General features: G+C 39.1%; 1 protein-coding gene across 9 annotated transcripts in view; it reads left to right on the plus strand.

Annotated features, from left to right (window-relative positions):
- Positions 1–24461, plus strand: part of LOC129779897 (low-density lipoprotein receptor) — an 839868-nt gene extending 815407 nt beyond the window's left edge. For 8 of the 9 annotated variants that reach the window (XM_055787656.1, XM_055787655.1, XM_055787654.1 and 5 more), the window contains 2 exons: positions 12044–12193; positions 22117–24461. In XM_055787656.1, coding sequence (XP_055643631.1) covers positions 12044–12193; positions 22117–22161 — 195 coding nt within the window. In that variant the 3' untranslated portion in view covers positions 22162–24461. Of the gene's footprint in view, positions 1–12043; positions 12194–13985; positions 14094–22116 lie in introns of all 9 variants that reach the window. The other variant, XR_008743794.1, reaches the window with a different exon arrangement.
- Positions 24462–25101: the final 640 nt, after the last annotated feature.

The raw sequence follows: 25101 nt of genomic DNA on the forward strand, positions 1-25101 counted from the left end.
TTCGGAAGAGCAAGAAGACAGTCAAAGACGAGAAGGACATGTTAAGAAAATGGAAAAAAAAAACTGAGAAACTGGCACCGGATGACACTGTAAAGACTTTGATGGAGGGCATCAATCGAAAATGCGTTCAATTTTACACTCAAGGCTCCATCGATTTACTTTTCTTTTGATTTTTGAAGTAAATATGTGTATAAAACTACCCTAAAATTTTGGTTTGATTCTTAACATTATAAGAAAATTGGCATGACATTTTCGGTGACGTAATAATTTCGTGTTCGCCCTTTGTAGAGTCTATTCTATTTTTATAATTTAGTTATACGAGGGTCACTATTTATATTTCGGGAATAGGAACAAAAACAAATAGTTAAGCTGCGAATATATTTTTATTGTTTTTCAAAGTACTCGCCACGATGATTGATACACTTTTGCATGCGCTTAAACCAATTTTCAAAGCATTTATTCCATTTATTTTTTGAGCGATTGTCAAATTATGTGGGATCCAACGTTCATGTAAAATCGCATATATGCTGGTGGAACTAATGCTTAGGGATGCCTCAATCTCACAATAGGTTACATGACGATCTTGCTTAATCATTTCGTGCACAGCATCGATGTTTTCTGGCACTACAGTCGATTTTGGACGACCTTCACGAAACTCGTCGGACAGCGAACTACGACCACGATTGAATTCACTATACCAGCGATACACAGTGGTTTTTGATGGAGCTTCATCGCCAAAAGTCAAATTAAGTTGATTGACGCACTCTTGTTGTGATAATCCACGTCGAAAGTCGTAAAAAATCATCGCACAAAAATGTTCACGATTCAGTTCCATTTTTTTGCCGAGACCAAACTTTCAACTAAATATAAAATAAACAAATAGCGTCCGTATGACAAAATGTTCTGAGTACGTATATCGTCAAAAATGTCAAACTTTACGATGGAACCGTCAGATGGACTCACATGACATCAGTGTTGCCAATTCCCGAAATATAAATAGTGACCCTCGTACAAATGATTTGAATGAAAGTATTTTCTATCGCTTTCTTTATTCTCCTCTTGCTGACAAGTCGAGATACCCAGCAAACATTAAATCGTATAACTAGCTTATATACAGCATCATAAACCCATATTTTTGCTGGTATATGATAAGGGATACCATCTGATTGGAGGTGAAAATCAGGACACCTTATACAACTACGATTATGGCAAACCATTATCGTTCTTTCAAGATATAAATAAATAAAAACACGTTGGATGTGATTTGCACTTCGAGAGACCAAAATATTCAAATCTATTCATTTAACGTATTTCTGTTCTGTACGAGAACAGGAGAATGTTGGGCGGTTTCCGAGTCATCGAACATCGTGCGCAATAGTTCCGGAGACAATCCATGGATTTGATGATGTATAACACGCAGGCGTTCTTTCTGCAGTCAAAATTTTCTAAACAATGTGATTTTTACACCACACAATTTATGCTTTTGCATGTGCTTTTCCAAATCAGATTTACCTGTAATGATTCATTGAGGATTCCAAGCTTCTGTTTCAGCAACATAACAAAATACATACCGCTTTTGGCCACAAAAAATTGTCAATCACACATGCAGCACTCAGTGTCATAATCATTACATTTTTCCGTGAGAAAGTAGCTCTGGCGCAATTTGAGTTGTGTCCGAGACACGATCACATATAACGTTGGAATACGTTGAGCTATTATTACATATTGTCTATGGATATGTTTAAAAAAATCCGTTTTCAAACTCTCTGATAAGAATCTGATAGCCTTGGAAGGAACCGTTCAGTTTGATTGTTGGGTATTGATTGTTCACTCCACTAGTGGTACAATCGAGCGATGATGGCAGAAGGATAGTGATCAGTCGTTGGATGGCGCACGATAAAAGATGCAGAAGGGGAATGAGATGAGAACTTGGGAGCGCGAATTGTACCACTCAAAACGTGGATTTTACCGCAGCAGAAAATCAAACCAAACGCATAACTCATTACACAGTCCCGTTTTCTTATTGAACAAGCAACTGCGAAAGCACAAATTACTTGTATCAATTGTCCAGTCAGAACGCGAAATATTCGTTAAATATTGCTTGCCATTTTCCAATTGTTCGACGGTTAATTTCATAAAAAATATATATTTTTCATTGTATCAAATAGTTAGGGAGTACCTTAATCTATTAATGCAAATACCTCGTGGATATATCAGCAAATGACTGAGCAATGAGCGATTAAAAATGGATAATTTTCGCGATGCGACAGATATTTCGTTTTTCAATTTGCACCCGAATATCTTCGTCAACGAAAGACGTCAAGAAGTTTTAGCTCAAAAACAAAAAAAAATGATTCGTGAACAAAATTGAATTTCTTATGAAAATCAGGAAAAATGCTAGAATATGAAAAATGAATGAGGACGCCCCAAAAGCAACGCAAAATCTGGACATGTCCTGCTAAATCAGGACAGATGGTATCGCTGCTATATATGATGCACCTAACTGGCATACTTGCAATATATTTTTGATTCGAACGAAAGTTTGTATTCCGTTTAGGTTGGAGGAATTATGAGTTTCCCACAGCATTTGGGAATTGTGTAACTTTTGAAAAGGGTGTATCGTAGTTTGTAAGAGAAATTTTGATAATTTAGATCTCAAAAACTATGAGCCGTATCGAAATTGTACCTTGGAAAGAGTTATAGAATATTAATGTTTAAACGTGAAAAAAATTTACACTGCGAAAAAAAATTAGCACTTTTTTTATTTACAAAAAAAACTTTAATTTTCAATATCTAAAATACATATTTTTTAATTTATTTTTTTTCATATAAAATAAAAGTCATGTAGAAAATTTAAAAAATCGGTACAAGATAGTAAAACTATTTTTGACGAACTTTGTAGAACATCGATTTTTTATGAATTTTCGAAACTTCGAATTTTTGTATGTTAACAATCATTTTTTGCCACAAATTATGAATCCTGATGTGATTTAAAAAAAAAAGCTCTCCATCAATCTCCTGCTAAATGTAGCCATTCTCGAGATATTTTAAAAAATATATCAAATTTATTGTCTTTTTTATAGTAAATAGACACACAATTTAGCATGGATTTGAAATTTTGAAAATTTGAATTCAAATATTCTTGCACTGTTCGGTGTTTGGATATGCTTTTACAAATCAGATTTACCTGTAATGTTTCATTGTGGATTTCAAACTTCTGTTTCATCAAAATGACTAAATACATATTGCTTTTGGCCACAAACACTTATCAATTACACATGCAGCACTCAGTGTCATAATCATTACATCTGTGAAACAAAAGTACTTCTGGCGCATTTTGTCACAATGCTCCTCCAGTTCAGACATTTTTAAATCAATTTGGAATATTGAGACAAAACACAAAACAACCCGGTGGAACAAAAACTCTGAAACAGACGAATAATCCCGTGAAAGATTTAAAAATTTAAAATTTAAAAAATGAGTAGATGGTAAAACTATTTTTGACGAACTTTGTGGAACATCGAATTATTATGAATTTTCGAAACTTGGAATTTTTGTATGTTAACAATCATTTTTAGGCACAAATTATGAATCCTGATGTGATTTAAAACAAAAAAGCTCTTTACCAATCTCCTGCTCAATGCAGCCATTCTCGAGATATTTTAAAAAATATTTCAAATTTATTGTCTTTTTCATAGTAAATAGACTCTCTTAAATATGCTGTCGTGTTATATCGCCATGTTCATAAAATTTTATGAATTTGCTTATAATTTTCGACAACTTTTCCAAATACATGATTATGGTAAAAATATATGTGTAGGAGTTACGTTAAAAATCATTATCGCTACGTTTTGCATTAACCCACATGTCTTCAAGCGATGTACAGTCGCGTAGAATTATTGAACGAAGACTAAAAACATGTTACCTTGAAAAATCATAAAACTAAAAGGAACACATCTCTGATTTTTGGATATGTTATGTAAAAAATCCTCAGCTGTTCAGAAAAAATATGAAAAAATATAGCGCACTTGGTCCTGAAACCATGTAAACTATAAAAAAAAACAGATACAATCAATAATCACGAAAACAAAATTAATTTTTTTTCCGCAAATGTAACATTTTTCCAAAAATATTTCTGAGATTTTTTTTTCAATTTGATATATCGACCATCTAAATCGATTCATTAGTTCAAAAGCTATGAATTTTTGAGAATAGAAAAAAAGCGAGAGAACTGATATTCCGAACTATCGGTTAAATTTGAAAACCCATAACTCAAAAAAGAAAAAGAACACATCACTTATTTTGAGATATTTTATGTAAAAAATCCTCAGCTTTAAAAAAAATAAAAAAATATATGGCGCCCTTGGTCCCGAGACCATGAAAACTATAAAAAGCAAATGTAATCAATAATTACGAAAACTAAATACAACTGTTTTGACGTGGGACTACGTCTAACCGGAGTATTTGAAGGGAACAATGAAAACCTAAACACAGAACATGCAGGAAAAATTTAAAGATTCCTAATGCTTATAACTCGAACATTTCTTACTGGATCAGAAAGATGTTTGCATCACTTGATAGGGAATATTTCTACGCATTTATCGCAATTAATAAAATGTTATTTTCATTAGATAAACAATTGAATAACTGTAAAATGTTAAGCGTTATCTAATCGCCCCAACTACCTCGTTTTGATTAGCCCGATTTACGGTTTCCCCAACACAGAAATCATAACCAAGCAGTCCTGGGGAAATCAGCATTTCAAATACATGGAAGTATGGGGACTTTTGTTCTCACCGAAATGTGTTCCCTAACGTAGACTTCAAAACCAAGCAGTGTTGGAGAAATCGGCATTGCAAATACATGAAAGTCGGGGGTATTTTTGTTACGACTGAAATTTGTTTCATTAACACTTAAAGTCTGTGTCCAATGAGCGTGGAGAAATTGGCATTGCAAACACATGCAAGTCGGCGCATTTTTGTTTCCGCTGAAATGTGTTTCCCTAACACAGACTACAAATCCAATGAGCTTGGAGAAATTGGCATTGCAAATTCATGTAGGTCGTGGGTATTTTTGTTCCGACTGAAATGTGTTTGACTAATATAGACTTCTAAACCTAGGTGTCGGAGGAAATCGGCATTGCAAATACATGCAAGCCCTACCTAGTCCAATTTTTTTGATTGATTGAAGTTTGTATTAAGATAAAAAAGATTTTTTAGTTTCGCTACGTTTTGTATTAACCCACATGTCTTCGAATGTTTCGTAACGTAACTCCTAAACATATGTCTTTACCATAACGATGTATTTGGAAAAGTTGTTGGAAATTATAAGCGAATTCATAAAATCTCATTCCTTAAAAATTCGATGTTTCACAAAGTTCGTCAAAAATAGTTTCACCATCTTTGGTCCATTTTTTAAATTTTCTGCATGACTTCTACTTTGTATGAAAAATTTTAAAAAAAATTACAAATATGTATTTTGGATATTGCAAATTGAATTTTTATTTTGTAAATAAAAAAAAGAGTACTAATTTTTTTTCTCAGTGTACATTTTTTTCATATTCAACCATCAATACTCTATAACTCTTTCTAAGACACTATTTTGGTACGACTCATAGTTTTTGAGATATAAATTATCAAAGATTTCTCTTACTAAAATCGATACGCCCTTTTCAAAAGTTACGCTCGGGTCAAAAAATTCCCAATTGCTGTGAAAAACTCATATTTCCTCCTACCCAAACGGAATACACACTTCCATTGGAATCAAAAATACAAGTTTTTAAAATCTGCATTTTTAGGACGATTTCATTTGGAATTGCTGCTTTCCCCTCTCTAAAGAGGGAGAGACGACATTTTGGGCGGGACGAAGTTTGCCGGGTCAGCTAGTATTCAAATAAAAATTTGTGAAAAAATATCTTAACGTATTCATTTAAAATGGACTAGTTTCAGATCGCGATGAAAAAAGACGTCTAAAGATAATTCAATGGTACAAATTTCCCTCAAATCCTACTTTTCTAATCCTGCTACAAAAAAAATGCTTCGACTTTTTCAAAACGAAACGGATCAACTTGAAATTTTAACCGTTGAAAGATACAGGTTCTCCAAACAATTTGCTGTCAAAAGATTTCAAATACGCCTACTACGACTGCTTGTATAAGTGAATCAATCGCTATCGTTTTATTTAAGAGCAATTCCACGCTAAATTAACCGGAAAACAGTGGTTTCTTATTACTTTTGCATAAGTTGACAGCTACACAAAGTCGATTTAAATACATTTATACAGTCAAACCGATGTAGTGGTTCTCGGATTTTCGTGAAAATTAGCAGTTTCGTTTCTTATCGCAAAATATTAGACACGTGTTTTTTTTATTTTTGCATTAGGCTAGGCGCAAATTGAGACGCGTATAGCGCGCGTAACTTGGCGCGATATAGCGCCTATCTTTGTAACTAATGAAAACAGATGGAACGGCGCAAGTTGGCCAGACGACGCGAGATGGTGGAGCGCTCGTGAGACACGACTCGCTCGACGCTGTGGCTGAGCCACAGTTTCTCGTGCTGCTGATGCCGGTTGTGGTGGTTGTGTTGGTGAACAATCATATAGCGCCGTGAGTCTTGATACTGTATGGTTGTACCGGTCGGAAGGTTGTGTAAGTAAATAAATATATCACACAACTCTGTGTGAATCAGACATTGTATGCGAGTGGTACATTGTTTACACCAAACTGCGACTCAATGTGCGCTCCACCACGCTACGTTTGTGGCACGTATGAGTCGTGTTGATAGTCTCGTGTTCGCTTACGAACGCTATACGCTTCTCAATTTGCGCCTAAAGGGTGTGTCAAATCAAATTGCATCACGGAAAAAACGCTGTAGAAATTTAATTTTTAGGAATTATATCTTCAGCTTTCGTATATAATCAGATAAGAGTGTATAGATCACGTTGGCCATGCTTCACTGTCAGTTTTTCGTAAATTTGGAAAAATGTCGTCGAACGAAAAAGAGCTCATGAATTAATCCTGTGCACTCATTTCGAGAAGCCGGAGTTGTCAGATCGGGACATCGGTAAGATGCTGGGAATCGTCCAATCAACGGTCAGCAGAGTACTAAAACGATACTTCGAGAACCTAACCATCGACCGGAAGGTGAAGAACTGCAAAAATGGATGCTCCGTCAGTGAAAAAGATCACAAGCGCGTAGAGTTAAGCAGTTTAGACGAGATCCGAGAAGTTCGGCCCGGGATGTCGCCAATAAGCTGAATTTGTCAAGTTCATTCGTCCAGCGGAACAAGCAGCGGGAGGGCCTGCGTACATACAAGGTTCAGAAGGCTCCTAACCGCGACGAAAGGCAAAACATGGTGGGGAAGACGCAAGTCCGGAAGCTGTACACCGAAATGCTGACGAAGCCGCATTGCCTGGTAATGGACGACGAAACCTACGTCAAAGCGGACTTTCGTCAGCTGCCGGGCCTGTTGTTCTTCTCAGCAGAGGACGATTTCAGCGTTCCGGAGGAGATTCGCAAGCAGAAACTATCCAAGTTTGCCAAAAAGTACATGGTGTGGCAAGCGATCTGCTCTTGCGGAGCAGATCGCTTGCCACACCATGTACGCCTTCGTGATGACCGGCACGGTAAACGGGCAGGTTTACCTTAAGGAGTGCCTACAGAAGCGCTTACTACCACTATTGAAGCAGCACGAGGGCCCGACCATCTTCTGGCCGGATCTCGCTTCGTGCCACTATTCAAAGGACGTGTTGGAGTGGTACGAAGCCAACGGGGTCACCTTCGTGCCAAAGGAAATGAACCCGCCCAACGCGCCGGAGCTTCGCCCAATAGAGAAATATTGGGCAATTATGAAGCAGGCCCTCCGGAAGAACCCAAAAGTTGTCAAATGGGAGGCGGACTTCAAGAGAAAATGGATTTCTGTTCAAAAAAAACTACAACCTGACATTGTACAGAACCTTATGGACGGGGTAAAGAGGAAGGTGCGAGCATACGGGCTTGGGCTCGAAGTATGAATAAAAAGAAAATGCCAAAAGTTGTTTAATAGTTTTTATTTTACTGTCTTAAATTTTCAAAAGGATCGGTCTACTGGGCGAATTACTACAGCGTTTTTTCCGTGATGCAATTTGATGTGACACACCCTATAGCCTTATAGTACCCATATCCATTTTAGGGTGGTCCGACATCCGGCATTTACCAAATTCATTGTATAAAAACCTCAGCATTCAAGAAAAAATATAAAAAAATATAGCGCTCTCTGTATTTAACCATGTAAACTATGAAATACAAATACAATCAATAATTACGAGAATAAAATCAATCTTTTCGCGAGTGTGATATACAGTCAACTCTCCCTAACTCGATATCCAAAGGGACCATCGAGTTAGGGAGGTGTCGAGATACAGAACATTTTTTCATAAATTTTTTTCTGACATAAATTGTCATATATTAGGGTAAGTGTCCCAATTATAGCATGAATTATTCATTCCCTTGAAGTGAAAAAACACATTTCTCATATAAAAATATTTTTTTTTCCAGAATCTCTCAGGAGGTAGACGGTTATGTTTCACGAAAAAAATCCTTCTACGCATATGTTAGAATTTCAACGATAACAGAGTTATAGAACTTTTTCTTTGTTTCGGACTCTGTTGGCTGAAACTGACTCTACATTGACAAGTACGCTACGTAATCCGATTCTGTTGCTTTTGTACAGGATATAGTAGTGGAACATCTAAATTAGTGGATTAAAACAACATTTTGGAAGTGGAAAGTTAATTTTTTTTAATTTGTGATTATTAATTTTATCCCAAAAATTCATACTAAACTTGATTGTTTCTATCAATTAAATTAAAGCTCTATAACCCCTCTCCATTTTGTTCTTCGACGCCCAACTTCTATCTCTCTTAATTTCGCTGCAATATCGCTATAAACAATTCATGATGAAAATTCAAAAATCTTCGAAAATCGCGATTTTAACCCACTGTACTAACAAGAGCCACTTAAATTTCACTTTAATGTTGAAATGTTAATTTTATTTCTTGAAATAATTCATATTTGAATTATAAAAAAACTTTTTTTTCAACTGTACATAATCGAGTCCTAAATTTTACATAATCGAATCATATATAATCGAGACCTGCATGAGGAATTAGGTTAACAAAGAAAATATTGATTGAGTATGTTATTCAAACTAAATTGTAACGATCACGCAGGAACTGTTCAATCACAAAGAAATGTTCGAATAGTTTCACAGGAACGTTCGAATTAACATCTCAATAGAACTACTATCTTCAGCGTTTTTCTCAGCTTTTTCAACACTTTCCATTATATCGGTATCCGGCATCAGATCACAGCAAATCACGTTTTGGTCCTTTTTGCACTAATCATTAAAAAACATTGAGCAATCGAACGTTATTGTACTTTCGACATCAGCAAGCTCACGACGCATTAATTATGCCAGCGGAATATCACCATCATCATTGAAGGAAAATTCGGCTTCCTGAAGCAATTTTAAATAGTCTCAGATTTACCCTTATCGATTTTAGAGGGTGAAAGTATTTCAACTGCATCCAATACCGGTATATATCTGATGGGTACATTATTAAAATACATTAAAATACAGTAAGAATGCTGAATAACACGAAGGTTGAAAAGGACAAATATCCTCCATTTCTTGCAATCTTCGTTTAACTAATCGAACTAATTAATCGAAGATGGCGAAAGTACTGATTCGGGTTCTTGATTATGTCGAAGTCCAGCTGCTGAGCTACGGAAGTAAAAATTTGTGGAAAAATTGTAAACTTATCAATTTGAGCTTTGGTCGGAGATATTTTGGGTGCGTGGTATAGTTATCAACGAACATGACCACCTTTGCGAAGAAATATTAGGCTGTCAAAAAAGTCCTGCGGTATTTCCGCGAGGTGTCGTTGTAAGCGCGTAGTTCTAGTTGTATTCATTGTATCGAGTCATACTATAGCTTGTTGGAAAGGTATAATATAGTCCTTGACAGTGTTTTGTTTGGTTAAGTCGTTCGTGAGTTATAGTGTCGCAAATATGGAGCAAAATAAAGAGAAAATCCGACATATTTTACAGTACTACTATGACAAAGGCAAAAATGCATCTCAAGCTGCCAATAAAATTTGTGCAGTTTATGGATCCGATACAGTTTCCATTTCCACCGCACAACGATGGTTTCAACGTTTTCGTTCTGGTGTAGAGGTCGTCGAAGATGCGTCACGCTCCGGAAGGCCTGTCGCCGAAAATTGCGACAAAATCGCTGAACTAGCCGAGAAAGACCGGCATAGTAGCAGCCGTAGCATCGGCCAAGAGCTGGGGATAAGTCATCAAACCGTTATTAACCATTTGAAGAAGCTTGGATTCACAAAGAAGCTCGATGTATGGGTTCCACACACGTTGAAGAAAAAAACATCTTTGACCGTATCGACGCATGTGAATCGCTGCTGAATCGCAACAAAATCGACCCGTTTCTGATGCGGATGGTGACTGGCGATGAAAAGTGGGTCACTTACGACAACGTGAAGCGCAAACGGTCGTGGTCGAAGCCCGCTGAAGCGGCTCAGACGGTGGCCAAACCCTCATTAACGGCCAGGAAGGTTCTGCTGTGTGTTTGGTGGGATTGTCAAGGAATAATCTATTATGAGCTGCTTCCCTATGGCCAAACGCTCAATTCGAACCTGTACTGCCAACAACTGGACCGCTTGAAGGTAGCACTCATGAAGAAGAGGCCATCTTTGATAAACAGAGACCGCATTGTCTTCCATCAGGACAACGCCAGGCCACACACTTCTTTGGTGACGCGCCAGAAGCTCCGGGAGCTCGGATGGGAGGTTCTTTTGCATCCGCCGTATAGTCCGGACCTTGCACCAAGTGACTACCACCTGTTTTTGCCCATGGCGAACGAGCTAGGTAGTCAGAAGTTAGCCACAAAAGAGGCCTGTGAAAATTGGATATCCGAGTTTTTTGCCAATAAGGAAGCGAGTTTCTATAACAGGGGTATTATGAAGTTGGTATCTCGTTGGGAACAAGTCATCGAACAAAACGGCGCATATTTGACTTAAAACAGATGATTGTAACTAATTTTATGAACAAATGAAAATTAAAAAATTAAAAAAAAATACCGCAGGACTTTTTTGACAGCCTAATATATATAAGTATGAACATATTACCTTAACACATAATTCCAGAAATAATACCTTTCTATTTCCATTGGAATTTTTTTTTGTCAAATTGCATGATCCATTCCTCAAAAAGCATTAAGGCAATTCAGACCTTTGTGTTGCTCTCGTATATCACTGGTAATGTCTTCTTATTGAAACATCGTGGGTTTTACTCGCTCCATTGATCAGCAACGGTAGTTTATCGCTCCCGTCCATGTTGGTTGTGCTTTAAAGTTGGGAACTCCCAGTTTCTGGATAAATTCGCAAGCCATATCCCTTAGAATAGAACCTGAGAGAGGTAAATTATTCTCTCTGGCTTGATAAGACAAAAATCCATTGACCGCTCCAGCTTTTCGATTCGGACCAACCTTATATGCTTTTGGTCTAGATTCAATTTTCCATTCCGATTCCATTTTTACTTTAATTTGAATAGTATTGATACCGTACTTTGTGCAATACTGAAATTATTTGCAGCTTCAGACCCCTTCCGTCCATACTTTTCGACCTGCTCGATGATGCTCAAAAGTTGCGCAACGGTTGGCGTTTTAATTGTTCGTTTGAAAGGGTTTTCGTGGTTTTCCATAGTTGAAAGGAAATTGCTTGATGACACGAACACTCCGTCTTCACTTTCAAGAGCAATTGAAATCAGAGGTAATAACGCACAAAAACATGTACGCGAAAACCAATCGAGTTAGGGAGGTGAAAATCCATGGAAATATGAATCAAAACACTTCGAGTAGGGGAGGTATCGAGTTATGGGAAAGTTAGGGAAAATATCGAGATACAGAACATCGAGTTAGGGAGAGTTGACGATATTTTCGAAGAAGGAAGAAGTTCCACAAACTAAGCAATTTTGTTTTCCATCCACAGATCGCCTATCTGGTCTATCGACACCACGTGCATCGAAACTCCACCTCGATGAACTTCGATAACCCGGTGTACCGAAAGACCACGGAGGATCAATTCAGTCTGGAGAAAAACTTGCCGAGCCGCATGTACCCAAGCACCGTGGGGGAAGAGGTAAGAGCCCTGGCCAGGGATTACTCCGTTAGCATAAGATAAGCAAGCCACGTTAGGACTAATCCTCGGGGAACTAACAATCCTCTCAGCGCAGAGTTTAGTAGTGTACCTCTTACAATTAGGATACAAAAGCACGAACTTGAAAAAACAAAACCGAATGCGATCCCCAGGGGAATCTTCACCACTCTTATTACAGTAATCAAGACAGGCTTAGAATAAATACAACAGAACAGACAGAAACATGTGAGATTAAGAACAGGGGCGGCACGCAAATTCTAATTAAAAACTAAAACATTTTAAGAGAAAGAGAAAAACAGTACATAAACGATCCCTTGATACCTCCGGCCAGGGGGGAGGAGTGGCAGATAGCGGATGTTGTAATTTTAAAACCAGACAACCGACAAACGACGTTGAAAAGAACTCAATTAAGATGGCACTAAACGGTTACACGCAGTAAAGAGTGATACAATTAAAAACGAAAATTAATACCACGAACGAGGAGAATTGCGCCCTCGCAGTCTAAGGACCGAGTCAATTAGTTTTAACAGAGCATCCGATCCAAAACAGATGACAGTTTTGTTCTTCGCCTTCGATGCACTTATGTGTCATGTCCAACTTGCTAGAAAACAAGAGAAGAGCGCCCGTTTGCTAGTCAAACACAGGTGAGCTGCATTAAAAATTTACGAAAAATAATCTTGTTGGAGTGTGGAAAGTAGCAAAAAAACACAAACAGAAACACAGCCTGTGACGCATACTAATCTTGCCGGCTTGCCTTTAAGATATTCAGAATAGTTTTGCTCTGTGCATCTGCCGTGAAGAAAAACTATTTCTGCTGAGCCAAGAGTTTTCAGAGCACCGAAAGAAAAAAAAATGCAAATAAAGCAAACTAGTTGCATCTTAAAAATGCAAATATTGCTACTGGCATCATGGCTAAGACGAGATGCAAATAAAAAAAAAAGAGAGTGACACAAGAGAAAAAATGGAAATGGTTTACGGCTGCTGTTGTTTTCTAGCAGACGGCGAAACATGAGACAATTCCTATATGCATCGGTGGGAGGGAGCGAAACGTCAGAACTCCGTGCCATTCGAACCAGAAAACCAGATGTTACCCGGACAAGAAAGCACTGCAATTGTACATAATTTGAATGCGAACTGCACAGCAATTTTGAAGCCTCGCGTTCGGTACCGTAGTGAAGAGTATTTATTATAAGCATAAGCCTAATATTAGTAATTATCTGTGCCAAATGTGTTGGAAATATCGAAAGAAGCCAAAGCATCACAATTTTCCAATATGCACACAGTAGAGTTTCTGGTAATAGGCTAGTATTAGAAGCACAGACTACATGTAGAATAATTCCAGCCCCAAGATTATCCCCCTAACTGAAGACAAATAGTTCCATTTTGTATAGTAATATCATTATCATTTCTCTTTCTCAATATGTTCTCTTCGCCAAAAAACGCCTCTTGTTTCACGCATTCATCACCAAAACAATCAAAATTATCTCTTACCACACATCCTCACGCACCTGCTCTTGTCGAAACAAATAACCACCATAAAACAAACAAAAAAAATCGTACACACACCAACAAATGCTGCCGGAAAATGACGTCTCCATCACGATTCGCGGTGTAATCTAACCACAAACCGCTTTCTACTAATCACCACCGCCATCACCAAACAAAAAAAACTAACCAAACTAAATGGCCCCTCCTGCGTCGTTTTGCCTGCCTTTCTCTATGCACCTGTGTGCGTGTGTGTGCCTGTGCTTCTTGGATGCTGTACCCATTCGAGATAAATGCGTTCCATTACCGCACCTAAGCGAATGAGCGCAGTACAGATCACAGCCTAGAGAGAGAGAGAGAGAGCAAAGCAAGCATACGTATCGTCACATCGTCACAGGTAAGCAGTTCCGGGATTGGAAAACTCTCGAGCGAGGGAAAGGCTTTCGAACGTTTTCAATCTCGATGTATAATTTGCCGATGCGAACTTATGGAGAGACCACGTTGTGCACGTAGAATATCAAAAGCTTCTCATTGGTTTTTGTTCTTGAGTTTTGGTAGTTATTTGTAGTTATGATTTTCTTCAATTTTGATTAGTTCAACAGAAAATAGAACTTTTCCAATTACTTTCTCCGTACTTATTCCTATGTATTAAAAGACTCAAATCACTTGGAATCCGGAGTTATAGTTCATTTAATAGCAGCGCCCCTAGTGATTGACTCTATAAAGTTTTGACAGCAGTTTGTATTGACAGTTGAACGTGTTTTCATTTGCGAAAATTGAATTACCTTTTCCTGTTTTGTTTTCCAAATATTGTGCGTGGTGGAATCAGAAAAAAAACAACTGAAACAATAATGAACCTAAGAAAAGATGCTTTTTCTTGTGTTAAAGCGTCAAATGCACAAATAAAAGCATATTTTTTAAGGGTGTAAAAAGTTTGTATGTTTGGATCATACCTCACATTCCCTCAGACTGGATGTCAGCTTGTAATTATGTATAACCAACCAAAGTGGGCCGGAGGGGTTCTATGAATTTTTGTTATTTCAATTCAATTGAAAAAAGCATGACGTCAATTTATGCGAGGAAACATGCGTCTTATTGGACGTTTCAGGGGGACCATTTCAGGACTATGTGACCATTTTTTTGTAGCCAGCATAGAAAATCATGAGCATAGAAATCATAACCTGAAATTTATTTATTTATTTTTTTAGATTTATTTATTTTGTCAATCAAATGTAGACTACATAAATCCAAAGTTAATTTTTAGCACATGTTATGGCATCCCGATTCATTACATTAAATGAGCCGAAAAATAACAGAAAATGTTCTACTCCCCAATACGTGTATATCATTTGTATTGGGTTGGGGAAAAAGAAATGTCGTATATTGTCAATATATGGCAACACTTAAACATATCTTGTGTTGTACTTATCGCATCGGACAGTGTTGTGATTGTCCTTTTCAGGCTCAAGTTATAGCGTGTCAAAGATGGAGTCCACCAAGCAAGAAATTCGCCATATTTTACGTTTTCACTACCTGCGAGGTAAAACTGCAACGTAGGCGGCCGAAAAAATTCGTGTAGTTTATGGACCCGATACTGTAACGATTCGCACAGCACAGCGTTGGTTTGATCGATTTCGTTCTGGTTTAGTGGCTGTCGAAGATACACCCTGTGCTGGTAGGCCAATCGTCGTGGAAATCATCCAAGTAGACCGGCATGTGAGCACTCGCTCGATTGGCCAAGAACTGGGTTTAGACCATAAAACCGTTTGGAGCCATTTGCAGAAGATTGGATTCCAAAAAAAGCTGGATGTATGGGTGCCACACGAGTTGACGCAAAAAAATCTTTTAGACCGAACCAACGCCTACGATGCACTGCTGAAACGGAACGAACTCGACCCATTTTTGAAGAAGATGGTGACTGGTGATGAAAAGTGGATCACGTACGAAAACCTAAAGCGAAAAAAGTCGTGGTCGAAGCGCGCTGAGCCGGCCCAAACCATCGCCAAGCCTGGATTGACGGCCAGGAAGGTTTGGTGGGATTGGAAGGGAATCATCCACTATGAGCTGCTCAACTATGGCCAGACCCTCAACTCGGTTCTCTACCGTGAGCAGCTTGACTGTTTGAAGCAAGCGATTGACCAGAAGCGGCCAGAAATGATCAATAGGAATGGTGTTATTTTCCACCAGGACAACGTTCGGCCTCACACATCTTTGATGACCCGCCAGAAGCTACGGGAGCTCGGATGGGATATCCTATTGCACCCACCGTATAGTCCGAATTGGCTCCAAGTGATTATCATCTCTTCCGGTCCATACAAAACGCTCTTGGTGATACTAAGTTGGCCTCAAAAGAGGCTTGAGAAAACTGGCTATCTGAGTTTTTTGCAAATAAGGAGGGAGGGTTTTCTAAGGGGGGGATAATGAAGTTGCCTTCTCAATAGCAACAAGTTTGCGAACAAAACGGCGCATATTTGACTTAAATTGGATAATTTTAAGTATGTTAATAAAGCGTCAAATTTCGATCAGAAATACGACATTTCTTTTTCCCCAACCCTATACATGGCAAATTAGCAACACAAAAGACAACTAATTTGAAAAGTAAACACAAACCTGTTGCAATCATTGTCAAATTCCATTTGCTCTAGCATTTGTGCACAACCAATTACTTGTAACAGCTCTTTCTGGATCTTCTGGATCTAGTAATCTCCTTCCCGGTATATGCACAGCATTCTCCTCCTCCCTGAGCGATAAAATAGACATCCAGAAAACTACCTACCTACAGTAAAGCGCGAGCAGCTATTTTGCCAACGAATGCATTTGTCACTAATAGATACGATTTGTTTTGTGAACAAATTTGTTTTTTCACGAGCAATGGCCGAACAGCAATTTTGACATTCCGGTCCACCTATAGTACAACGTCTTGGTTCGTAGGCTCTCCTGGGGCCGGGTTCAGACGGTGCGAGTAAGCATACGAGTCGGTGTAGTCAGTTACTGCAGTGCAGCTACTCACACCGTGTGAACACATCATGCCAGTTAGTGTCATGCGAGATCCGGCGTGCGAGCTACTTCAAAGTTTTTTGATTTTACTCGCACTCGCATCCCTCAAAACGTCAAAAACAGAATTTAGTGTTCGAATCAGAGATGCCAAATGTAAAGAAATGTCTCTATTTTTAAAATATTTGACAATATGCGAAGGTATTTATAAACCTGAAAATTATTGGAAAACCAAATAAAAACCTCATAGTTTCTAAACGAAATCGTTCCCTTCCACCTGTCGAATTTTACCAATGTTTTTTTTACGTTAGTTACATACGGTTCAATAACAAAAAAAAATGGCATCATAAAAAATCCAAGTTGAGCCGTACTTTTTGAGATAAAGGGGTGGTCCAAATCACCCCGTATGTCCAACTCACCCCGTGTTACCCTATATCATACACTGTATTAATTTGACCTACATAACGTTCAAACGTCCGAAATTATGCAAGCGACATGTCTCTAATAAACGGGAATGAACTCTTTCACCTCACGAAGTTTGTTCTTACACGTGTTGAGGTTAGTATGCCGTGGAAATAAATAGCCGAAACTAGTTAAACTGATCAAGAAACAATGAATTTATTTAACGAGTAAAGAAATATGAAACACGTCTTTGTCGCTACGTTTTCTCGAATGTTCGGATTAGCTATAGTAATGTTAGTGACCGCTCACGCACTCGCGTTCGGCTATGGAGCCGAGGGGTGCAGCAATAGTTGCATTACTCAATACTCCTCCTCAACGATTAGCTGCTGATTTATCCGAGTCCCATCATAACCGAGAGTTTACGCCCCTTAACTGGACCAAGCGGTTTTGTAAGCAGATCAGCCACCATGTCTTCGGTGGGACAATAGACATGCTTTATCGTGTTATCATTGTAAAGCTCCTTTATGTAGCACTCCCGAGTTTCGATGTGCTTCGAACGGCGGGTGGTTCTTTCCGATTTCACGAATTTAATGCAGCTTTGGTTGTCTTCCATAATTGCGATAGGTGTTGTTGATGTTTCACCGAGATCCTCCAGCAATTTGTGCAGCCACACTGCTTCTTGGCTGGCTTCGCTCAAGGCCACGTACTCCGATTCCATTGAGGACAGAGTCACACAGTTCTGCAAATGACTTGCCCATGAGATGGCGCCTCCAGCAAAGAGAAACACCATTCCCGAAGTTGATTTTCTTGTGCTTGGATCTCCAGCATAATCCGCATCGGAATATCCGACCAGATTAGCCTTGACATCGTTGTATTTTAGTCGCCAATGTTTCGTCTCCTTCAAATAGCGTACCACACGCTTCGCTGCAGTCATATCAGCCACAGTTGGCGAACTTACTCGACGACCCAGTATAGATGTGCTCACTGCAATGTCGGGTCTTGCACAGACTGCGATGTACAAAAGAGCCCCTAGGTGGCTTCTGTACATGGTTGTATCTTGTAGCGCTTCACTCTTCGTATCTACCTTTAGGTATCCTTCGTCCATTGGTGTTTTCGCGGTTTTCGCATCGCAAAGGCCAAATCGCTCGATAACCCGATCGATGTATCCTCCGAGAGAAACGCTGTACTTGCCATCGATTCGCTGCACTTCTAGTCCTAAGAAATAGTTAAGATTTCCAAGGTCTGTCATATCGAACTCCTTGTTCAGTGATCTGTACACAGCGTCAATGTTATTTTCGTTTTCACTGCCGACCAAAATGTCATCCACATAAATTTAAAAATAGATGCAACTTCTGTTGACGGTCTTCGTATAGAGGCACGGATCCTCTATACTTTGCAAAAAGTTCATGGCAATCAACGCTGGATGTAGTCGATGATTCCAGCATCGCGCCGACTGTTTCAACCCGTATATGCTTCTCCTGAGTCTGCACACCAGATGTTCAGAACCTTTCTTCTCGAAACTCATAGGTTGCTTCATATACAGCTCTTCTTCTAATTTGCCATAAAGATAAGCCGTTTTTACGTCAAAGTGTTTGAAGATCAGGTTTCTTTTACTTCCGACAGCCAACAAGCTTCTCAGAGTCGTTTGCTTTGTAACGGGGGCAAATACCTCATCAAAGTCCTGTCCATACTTTTGGCAGTACCCCTGTGCCACCAATCGTGTCTTGTACTTAATAATCTCTCCAGCAGCATTTCTCTTCAGCTTGTAGACCCAACGGCAGCCGATTGCTTTTCGGCTCTCAGGTAACTCAACGAGATTCCATGTGCCATTCGAAGCATGTGACTTGAGCTCTTCCTGCATACCTTACATCCATTCGGACTTCTTTTCACAGCTCAGAGCCTCCTTTAGGGTCCTCGGCTCTACCTCCTCCTCTATGGGAAGAGTACCAACTGCAAAGATTTCTTCGATCAATCTGCTCGGAGGTTTTCCTTTCGTTCCTCTCGATGAACGTCTTGCTATTTCGTCCAAGGGAAACCCATGAAACGACGAATTGCCTTCCGATGCATTTTCATACAATGAGTCATTTTGTTCATCATGCATTTCCTGCTCGGTGGAATCAATAGGTTCTCCATTCCCAGTTCCTCGAAGTGATACAGATATACTTTCTTCTGCGGCGCTTGTTTCTGATTCTTGAAAGTGCGATTCTTCATCAGCTTCACCAGACCGCTGTAGTTCTTTTCCAATCGGGTGTTCCTCGAACACTACATCTCTACTAATGGTGATCGCGTTGGTGTCGGGATCTAAGAAACGATAGGCCTTCTGCCCTTCAGCATAGCCAACAAGTACCAACTGCTTCGATGTCTTGTCTAGCTTCAAACGTTTCTCTTTCGGAATACGGACATGCGCCACTGAACCAAATACTCGAATATGTGTATATGATGGTTTCTTACCGAACCATAACTCATAAGGTGTCTTTTCAATAGTCGATGACGGTAGACGATTTTGCAAGTAGTTTGCAGTAGCAATGGCCTCGCCCCAGTACTGCTTACCAAGTTCAGACTCCGAGAGCATACATCTGACCATTTCCACCAAGTAACGATTCTTCCGCTCCGCCTTTCCATTTTGTGGGGGGGAATATGGAGCCGTTCGTTGATGTATTATGCCGTTTTCCGAAAGATACTGCTTTAGTGACAATCCGGAATACTCTCCTCCTCCATCTGTACGTATAATTCTTGGAGGACTTCCAAATTGATTTTTCATCATTGTACAATATTCCTTAATCTTCGATTCGGCATTTGATTTTGCCTTCAGTACGTAGACCATCGTATAGCCGCTGAAGTCATCTATCATTGTCATAAAGTATATGTTGCCCCTCGGTGTTGCCACTTCCATGGGGCCACCCAAATCAGAATGAACTATATCGCCTACTGCTTCTGACTTGCTCAGGGATTCTTTTGGAAACGGCAATCGACTCATTTTTCCTTCACAGCAAACTTCGCAAATACACTTAACATCACATTTTTGCATTTTTAGGCCGTAACCTAGTTCATCTCGAACAATTCTCAAAACTGCTTTTGTATCTCTATGACCCAGTCTTCGATGCCACAGGTGTTCGCATAAATCTGGGTGATTTACCTTGCCCAACAATGCATGTTCAGAAAACTGTTTCAGTCGATACAGTCCGCCATGCCGCTCACCAACCAGAACTGTATCTTGATTGCGCAAAACCTTGCACCCTTCTCGTTCGAATAACACTTTATATCCAAGGTCGCAAATTTTGCCTACTGAGAGTAAATTCCCCGCAAGGGACGGTACGTGATAGACATCCTTCAGGGTTACCGCCATCTTCGCACCACTGCCAGCAACAGACATCAGCTTACCGCACCCAGTGCCGCTCGATTGAATTCTGGTTCCGTCAGCCAAACAGATTTCGGGTTGCTTCACTTGGCTCATGTTGCTCAGCACCGTTTTATCGCTCGTCATATGTGACGTTGCACCGGAGTCCAAGTACCACCGGTTAGCCTCACACGACGACGCAGCCACCAACCACATTTCCAACTCCCCCGAAACTTCAGCAGCCAGATTCACTTTCGCACTTGCGTCCTTTGATTTTGCTTCCTGCCGTTCTTTGACTAATTGTGGGCAGTTGCGTTTAAAATGGCCCTCTTGCTCGCAGTGATGACACTTATTGTTCTTTTTCTTAACTTTGAATTCTGCCGACTTTGATTTTCCACCACGGTGAGTACTTGCAGCATTCACTATTTTAAGCGCATTTTCTTTTTCAATTTCATTTTGTCCACACTCTTGGCGACGACGCCACTCGTCGCGTAATTTACTCTTCACATAATCCACTGTTAGTTCTCTTTCCTCACGATTTTCGATCACGTTAATTAAACTGCCATATGACGCCGGAAGGCTCGATAAAATCAGCGCCATGAACACTCGATCTTTCAGCCCTTCATTCATCACTTCTAGCCGATTGTGTAACGCGGTCATCTCGTTCAGATGGTCCAATAGATTTCCTTCCTCCGAAAATCTCATCGAGCACAACTTTCGCAGAACATGAAGCGTCGTGGATAGCGACGTTTCCTCGTGGATTTTGATTAGAGACTCCCACATAGCCTTCGCTGTCGGTTTCCGGATGATGTGAACCAACTGATCGTCCTCCACCGCCAAACCGATCATAGCCCGGGCCTTCCCGTCATTCACTAGTCAGGCCGCCTGCTCTGCTGCTGCTTCCGGTTTCTCCGACGACACTATGCTGGACAACCCTTCTTTCGTCAGCAAAAGCTCCATTTTGAATTTCTATATCGCGAAATTTTTGTCGTTCAACTTATCCAATTTCACTTTCGCCTCCGCCATTTTACTTTCCGCACTCGCGACGCGATTTCAAAATGCAAAGTTTCACCAAAAAAAATTCGCCTCGAAATTCACAACTTTTAACTACTTCCGCGCTATTCTGGGCCCATAACCTGTTGAGGTTAGTATGCCGTGGAAATAAATAGCCGAAACTAGTTAAACTGATCAAGAAACAATGAATTTATTTAACGAGTAAAGAAATATGAAACACGTCTTTGTCGCTACGTTTTCTCGAATGTTCGGATTAGCTATAGTAATGTTAGTGACCGCTCACGCACTCGCGTTCGGCTATGGAGCCGAGGGGTGCAGCAATAGTTGCATTACTCAATAACACGCAGCTGTCCGTGACAATGATGATAGACACAAAAAAGATTAAGTGGAGTGTAAGTGACGTGAAAGCGTTTGTGACACTGATGTTCGTGATCAGCCCCCTATTCAAGATAAAGAAGCAAATGAATGTGAACATCGAATGAAGTTTTTGTTTTTAAATGAAACATATTCAGCTAGTTTAACAAGTAAATTTTCTATAATTTATAAATTCTGCTAGCATGCGAATGTTTTCCAAATAATTTATTGTCATTGCTACTCGTCAGTTTAATGTACGCAAAACATACCCAAGACGGTCCGCTAACCAACACTCTTTTCCTTCCCTCCATCATTCCAGGCCCAGGAACCACTGAACAGACCGAGCACAAACGAATACGTTTAGCCGCCGTCGGGACGCGAGAAACAAGCCAACACAATGCTAAAACAAGGAACCAACAAAAAAGAACTAAAACCACCATCACCACCAAATCGAGGAAAAGACTACTAAGCTAATCTTTTTGTTTGTTTGGGAATGAAAACAAATAACTTTCTTCCGCGAATCAAAATGAGCTTTGCACGATAAACACGATGATGAGGGCAACACACCGTTCAAAGTAAACAAAACAACAGTGGCAGCTAGCGAAAAACAAAACGGCATTGTTTAGCAAAAAAAAAAGCGTGTCTCCTCAAAGGGCTAATTTCTGTTCCAAAGCTTAATGTCTTTCTTTTCGTTCTAATGTGCACCTCGTATTGAATCATCTTAGTAGCATAATATGGTTAGTAGCAAACGTAAACGCGTTTGTTTTTTTTGTTTTTGAATAGAAAAATTATGTAGGAAATTCCGGAAGAGTGGGAACAGATTTCTATATATTGAGATGTGTGCGTGTGAATATGGCGCCTGATTTCCACGTAGATCATTATCCTACGCGTTATGTTTGTAAAAAAACATCAATCTACGGTCAAACCGAATCAAGTTCGTTGTTTTACATCTCATGTAAAAATTGTACGTTAGGAAGCTCGTCTTTTTGTATAACTTTTCTGCGGAACAAGAAAAAACCAAACAAAAAAAATGTGACTTCTATTTGTTCCTCCGTTTCGTAACACTTCAATTCTAGATCGATTGAGAGTTAAAAAAAAATCATTGTAAAGTAAAATACTAGCACAAAAGAAAGTGTTGTTTAACTAGACTAACAAGCAAAGGGTGTAGATATTTTTTCGTTGCAATTTTTAAACAGTAATGTTGAATAAAAGTCAAAACAAAACTATTCCAGCGATTTGACATGGTTATGTCATTTTAGTAGGTTAAATTTTACTCACCTTAAACTAGCAGAACTGTTCGATGACCTAACCTTAGCAGCACCGAAAATGTTTTCTTTTCCTTTGTTTTTTCTTTGCGGAGTTTCACGAATTTCTTCCGATTACGAGTGCGGTTACTCGCCTGTCATTGTAAAAAGAGAGAAGAAAAAAGCAGTAATCCTTACAGTTCTTCCATAGTAACATGTTCAAATTTACGTACCAGTCATGTTCCTTCCAATCACATTGCTCATTGAAATGGAAGTTGCTCAAAGCAGAGATAAAACTATGTTCCCAAAATCAGTAGTGGTCGGTTACAATAGATCCGGTATATTTACGGCGTGATCCTGCCAGAATTAGCAATTAGAAAAAGCCAACTTTATTGATGTTATACCTTTCGTTATACTCGGAAACTAGAGAGAACAAGCTCTTTCGAATAAATATTCTTCCTTCCAAAACAGATACCTAACGACATAAACCTTTAAAAAAAAATCTAGATCGTTAAAAATGATAAAATTGTAAAATTATCCTTTTTAGAGGCGAATGAACTGCAAAGTTTAAAGCCTCTTAAAAACAAAGAAAGAAAAGAAATTATCCTGCCAAAAATCGAAATGAAAATATATCTGGTGGGAATAAGTGAAGTAATGAAAATCTTTTTATCTAGCTCAACACTGTGTTTGAGTCCTACTCTGTGGTATCTGTAGAACATTTTAAGTGATAGTGAAACATGAGGGGATACATCCCTATCAATGCATCGCAAAACGAGATTAACATGAGAGCGGCAAAGCGTTTAAAAGCAACAAACAATTTATCGTAACAACTAACGGCATAAAATTAGAGGAAGAAATAAATACATCACAACTCCTTTTTTGATATTCTGTAAATACAGCAGCCAATCCAACCCCAAACACCGATAAGCGAAATTACCCAATTACCCTAATCATACTCAAGCACATTTCCCCACAAAAGAAAATGAAAATTAAAACAGAGAACAAAACTTCAAAAAAAAGCTAAACAATGAGTAGCGTACGTGTAAGGAAGCAGCATTCAAGAAAAAAGAATACGCAAACAAAATTTTAATCCGCAGTATGAAAACAAGGTTGTTTGCCGGGTGGGGGCAAGCAACGGGAACCGAAACGGCCAAACGAGAAGAAACGGAATGTCAATACGCATAGGCGGCAGAATAAAACGAAACAAAGAAAAAAAAACTATAAAAATAAACAAAAAATTGAAACTTTTTTGTACATATTAAGTGTGGAGGATGAAACAAGAAACGAAACATAAAGGAAAAGCAAAACATAACATTTAATTATATACACTGTAAGCGTCAAGTGGAAATAAGAAGGTTAAAGAGGATAAAAAATGGAAGTAATGTACTGCAATACAAAATAAAGAAAATAAATTTAAAAACTTATTAACCATTGTCCGAAATACTCTTTGGCCGCAAATTGTTTCCAACAAATCATGCAACATTTTCGAAAACGAAACATAAAAATCAACGCTTCGCTTCGCTTCGTACAGGATTACTTCCATAAACGTCATCCTCTCTCTTGCTGCTGAGTCACAATGAGCGCATTAGCCGCCAAACATGACTCGTTTATCAGTTATCCTCGCTCTTAAACCTCCTCAATGTAGGTAGAATGCGACAGGAAAAACAAGGGAAAACGGATTCAACTATCGAGAAAAACTCAGGGACGCGTGCTGTACGAGAAAAGGAACAACTCTAGACCAACATGTCAAAAGGGTCTATCTTCTTTGATCGATGCTCTTCGTCGACTTTCTCTTTCGATAATCACGGCCTTTCAGACGGATTTTGCTCCAGCTTTGCCATGTAGTTTGATAAACGAGGTTCTCTTTCACACTAGTTATCGTCGAACACATCAGGAAATGCTATTAATGCTGAGTTAATAATGAAAGAGAATGTAGATGAAGAGAATCGATCAAAAAAGATAGGCCCTTTTGACATGTTGATCTAGAACTTATAATTTTTATTTGACGTATCGTTTTTCACATTGATTGATACCTGATGAGACTATTGTCCAGGGTATAT

Source organism: Toxorhynchites rutilus, chromosome 3 (assembly GCF_029784135.1).
Source record: "Toxorhynchites rutilus septentrionalis strain SRP chromosome 3, ASM2978413v1, whole genome shotgun sequence".
In the NCBI taxonomy this organism is placed as follows: Eukaryota; Metazoa; Arthropoda; class Insecta; order Diptera; family Culicidae; genus Toxorhynchites; species Toxorhynchites rutilus.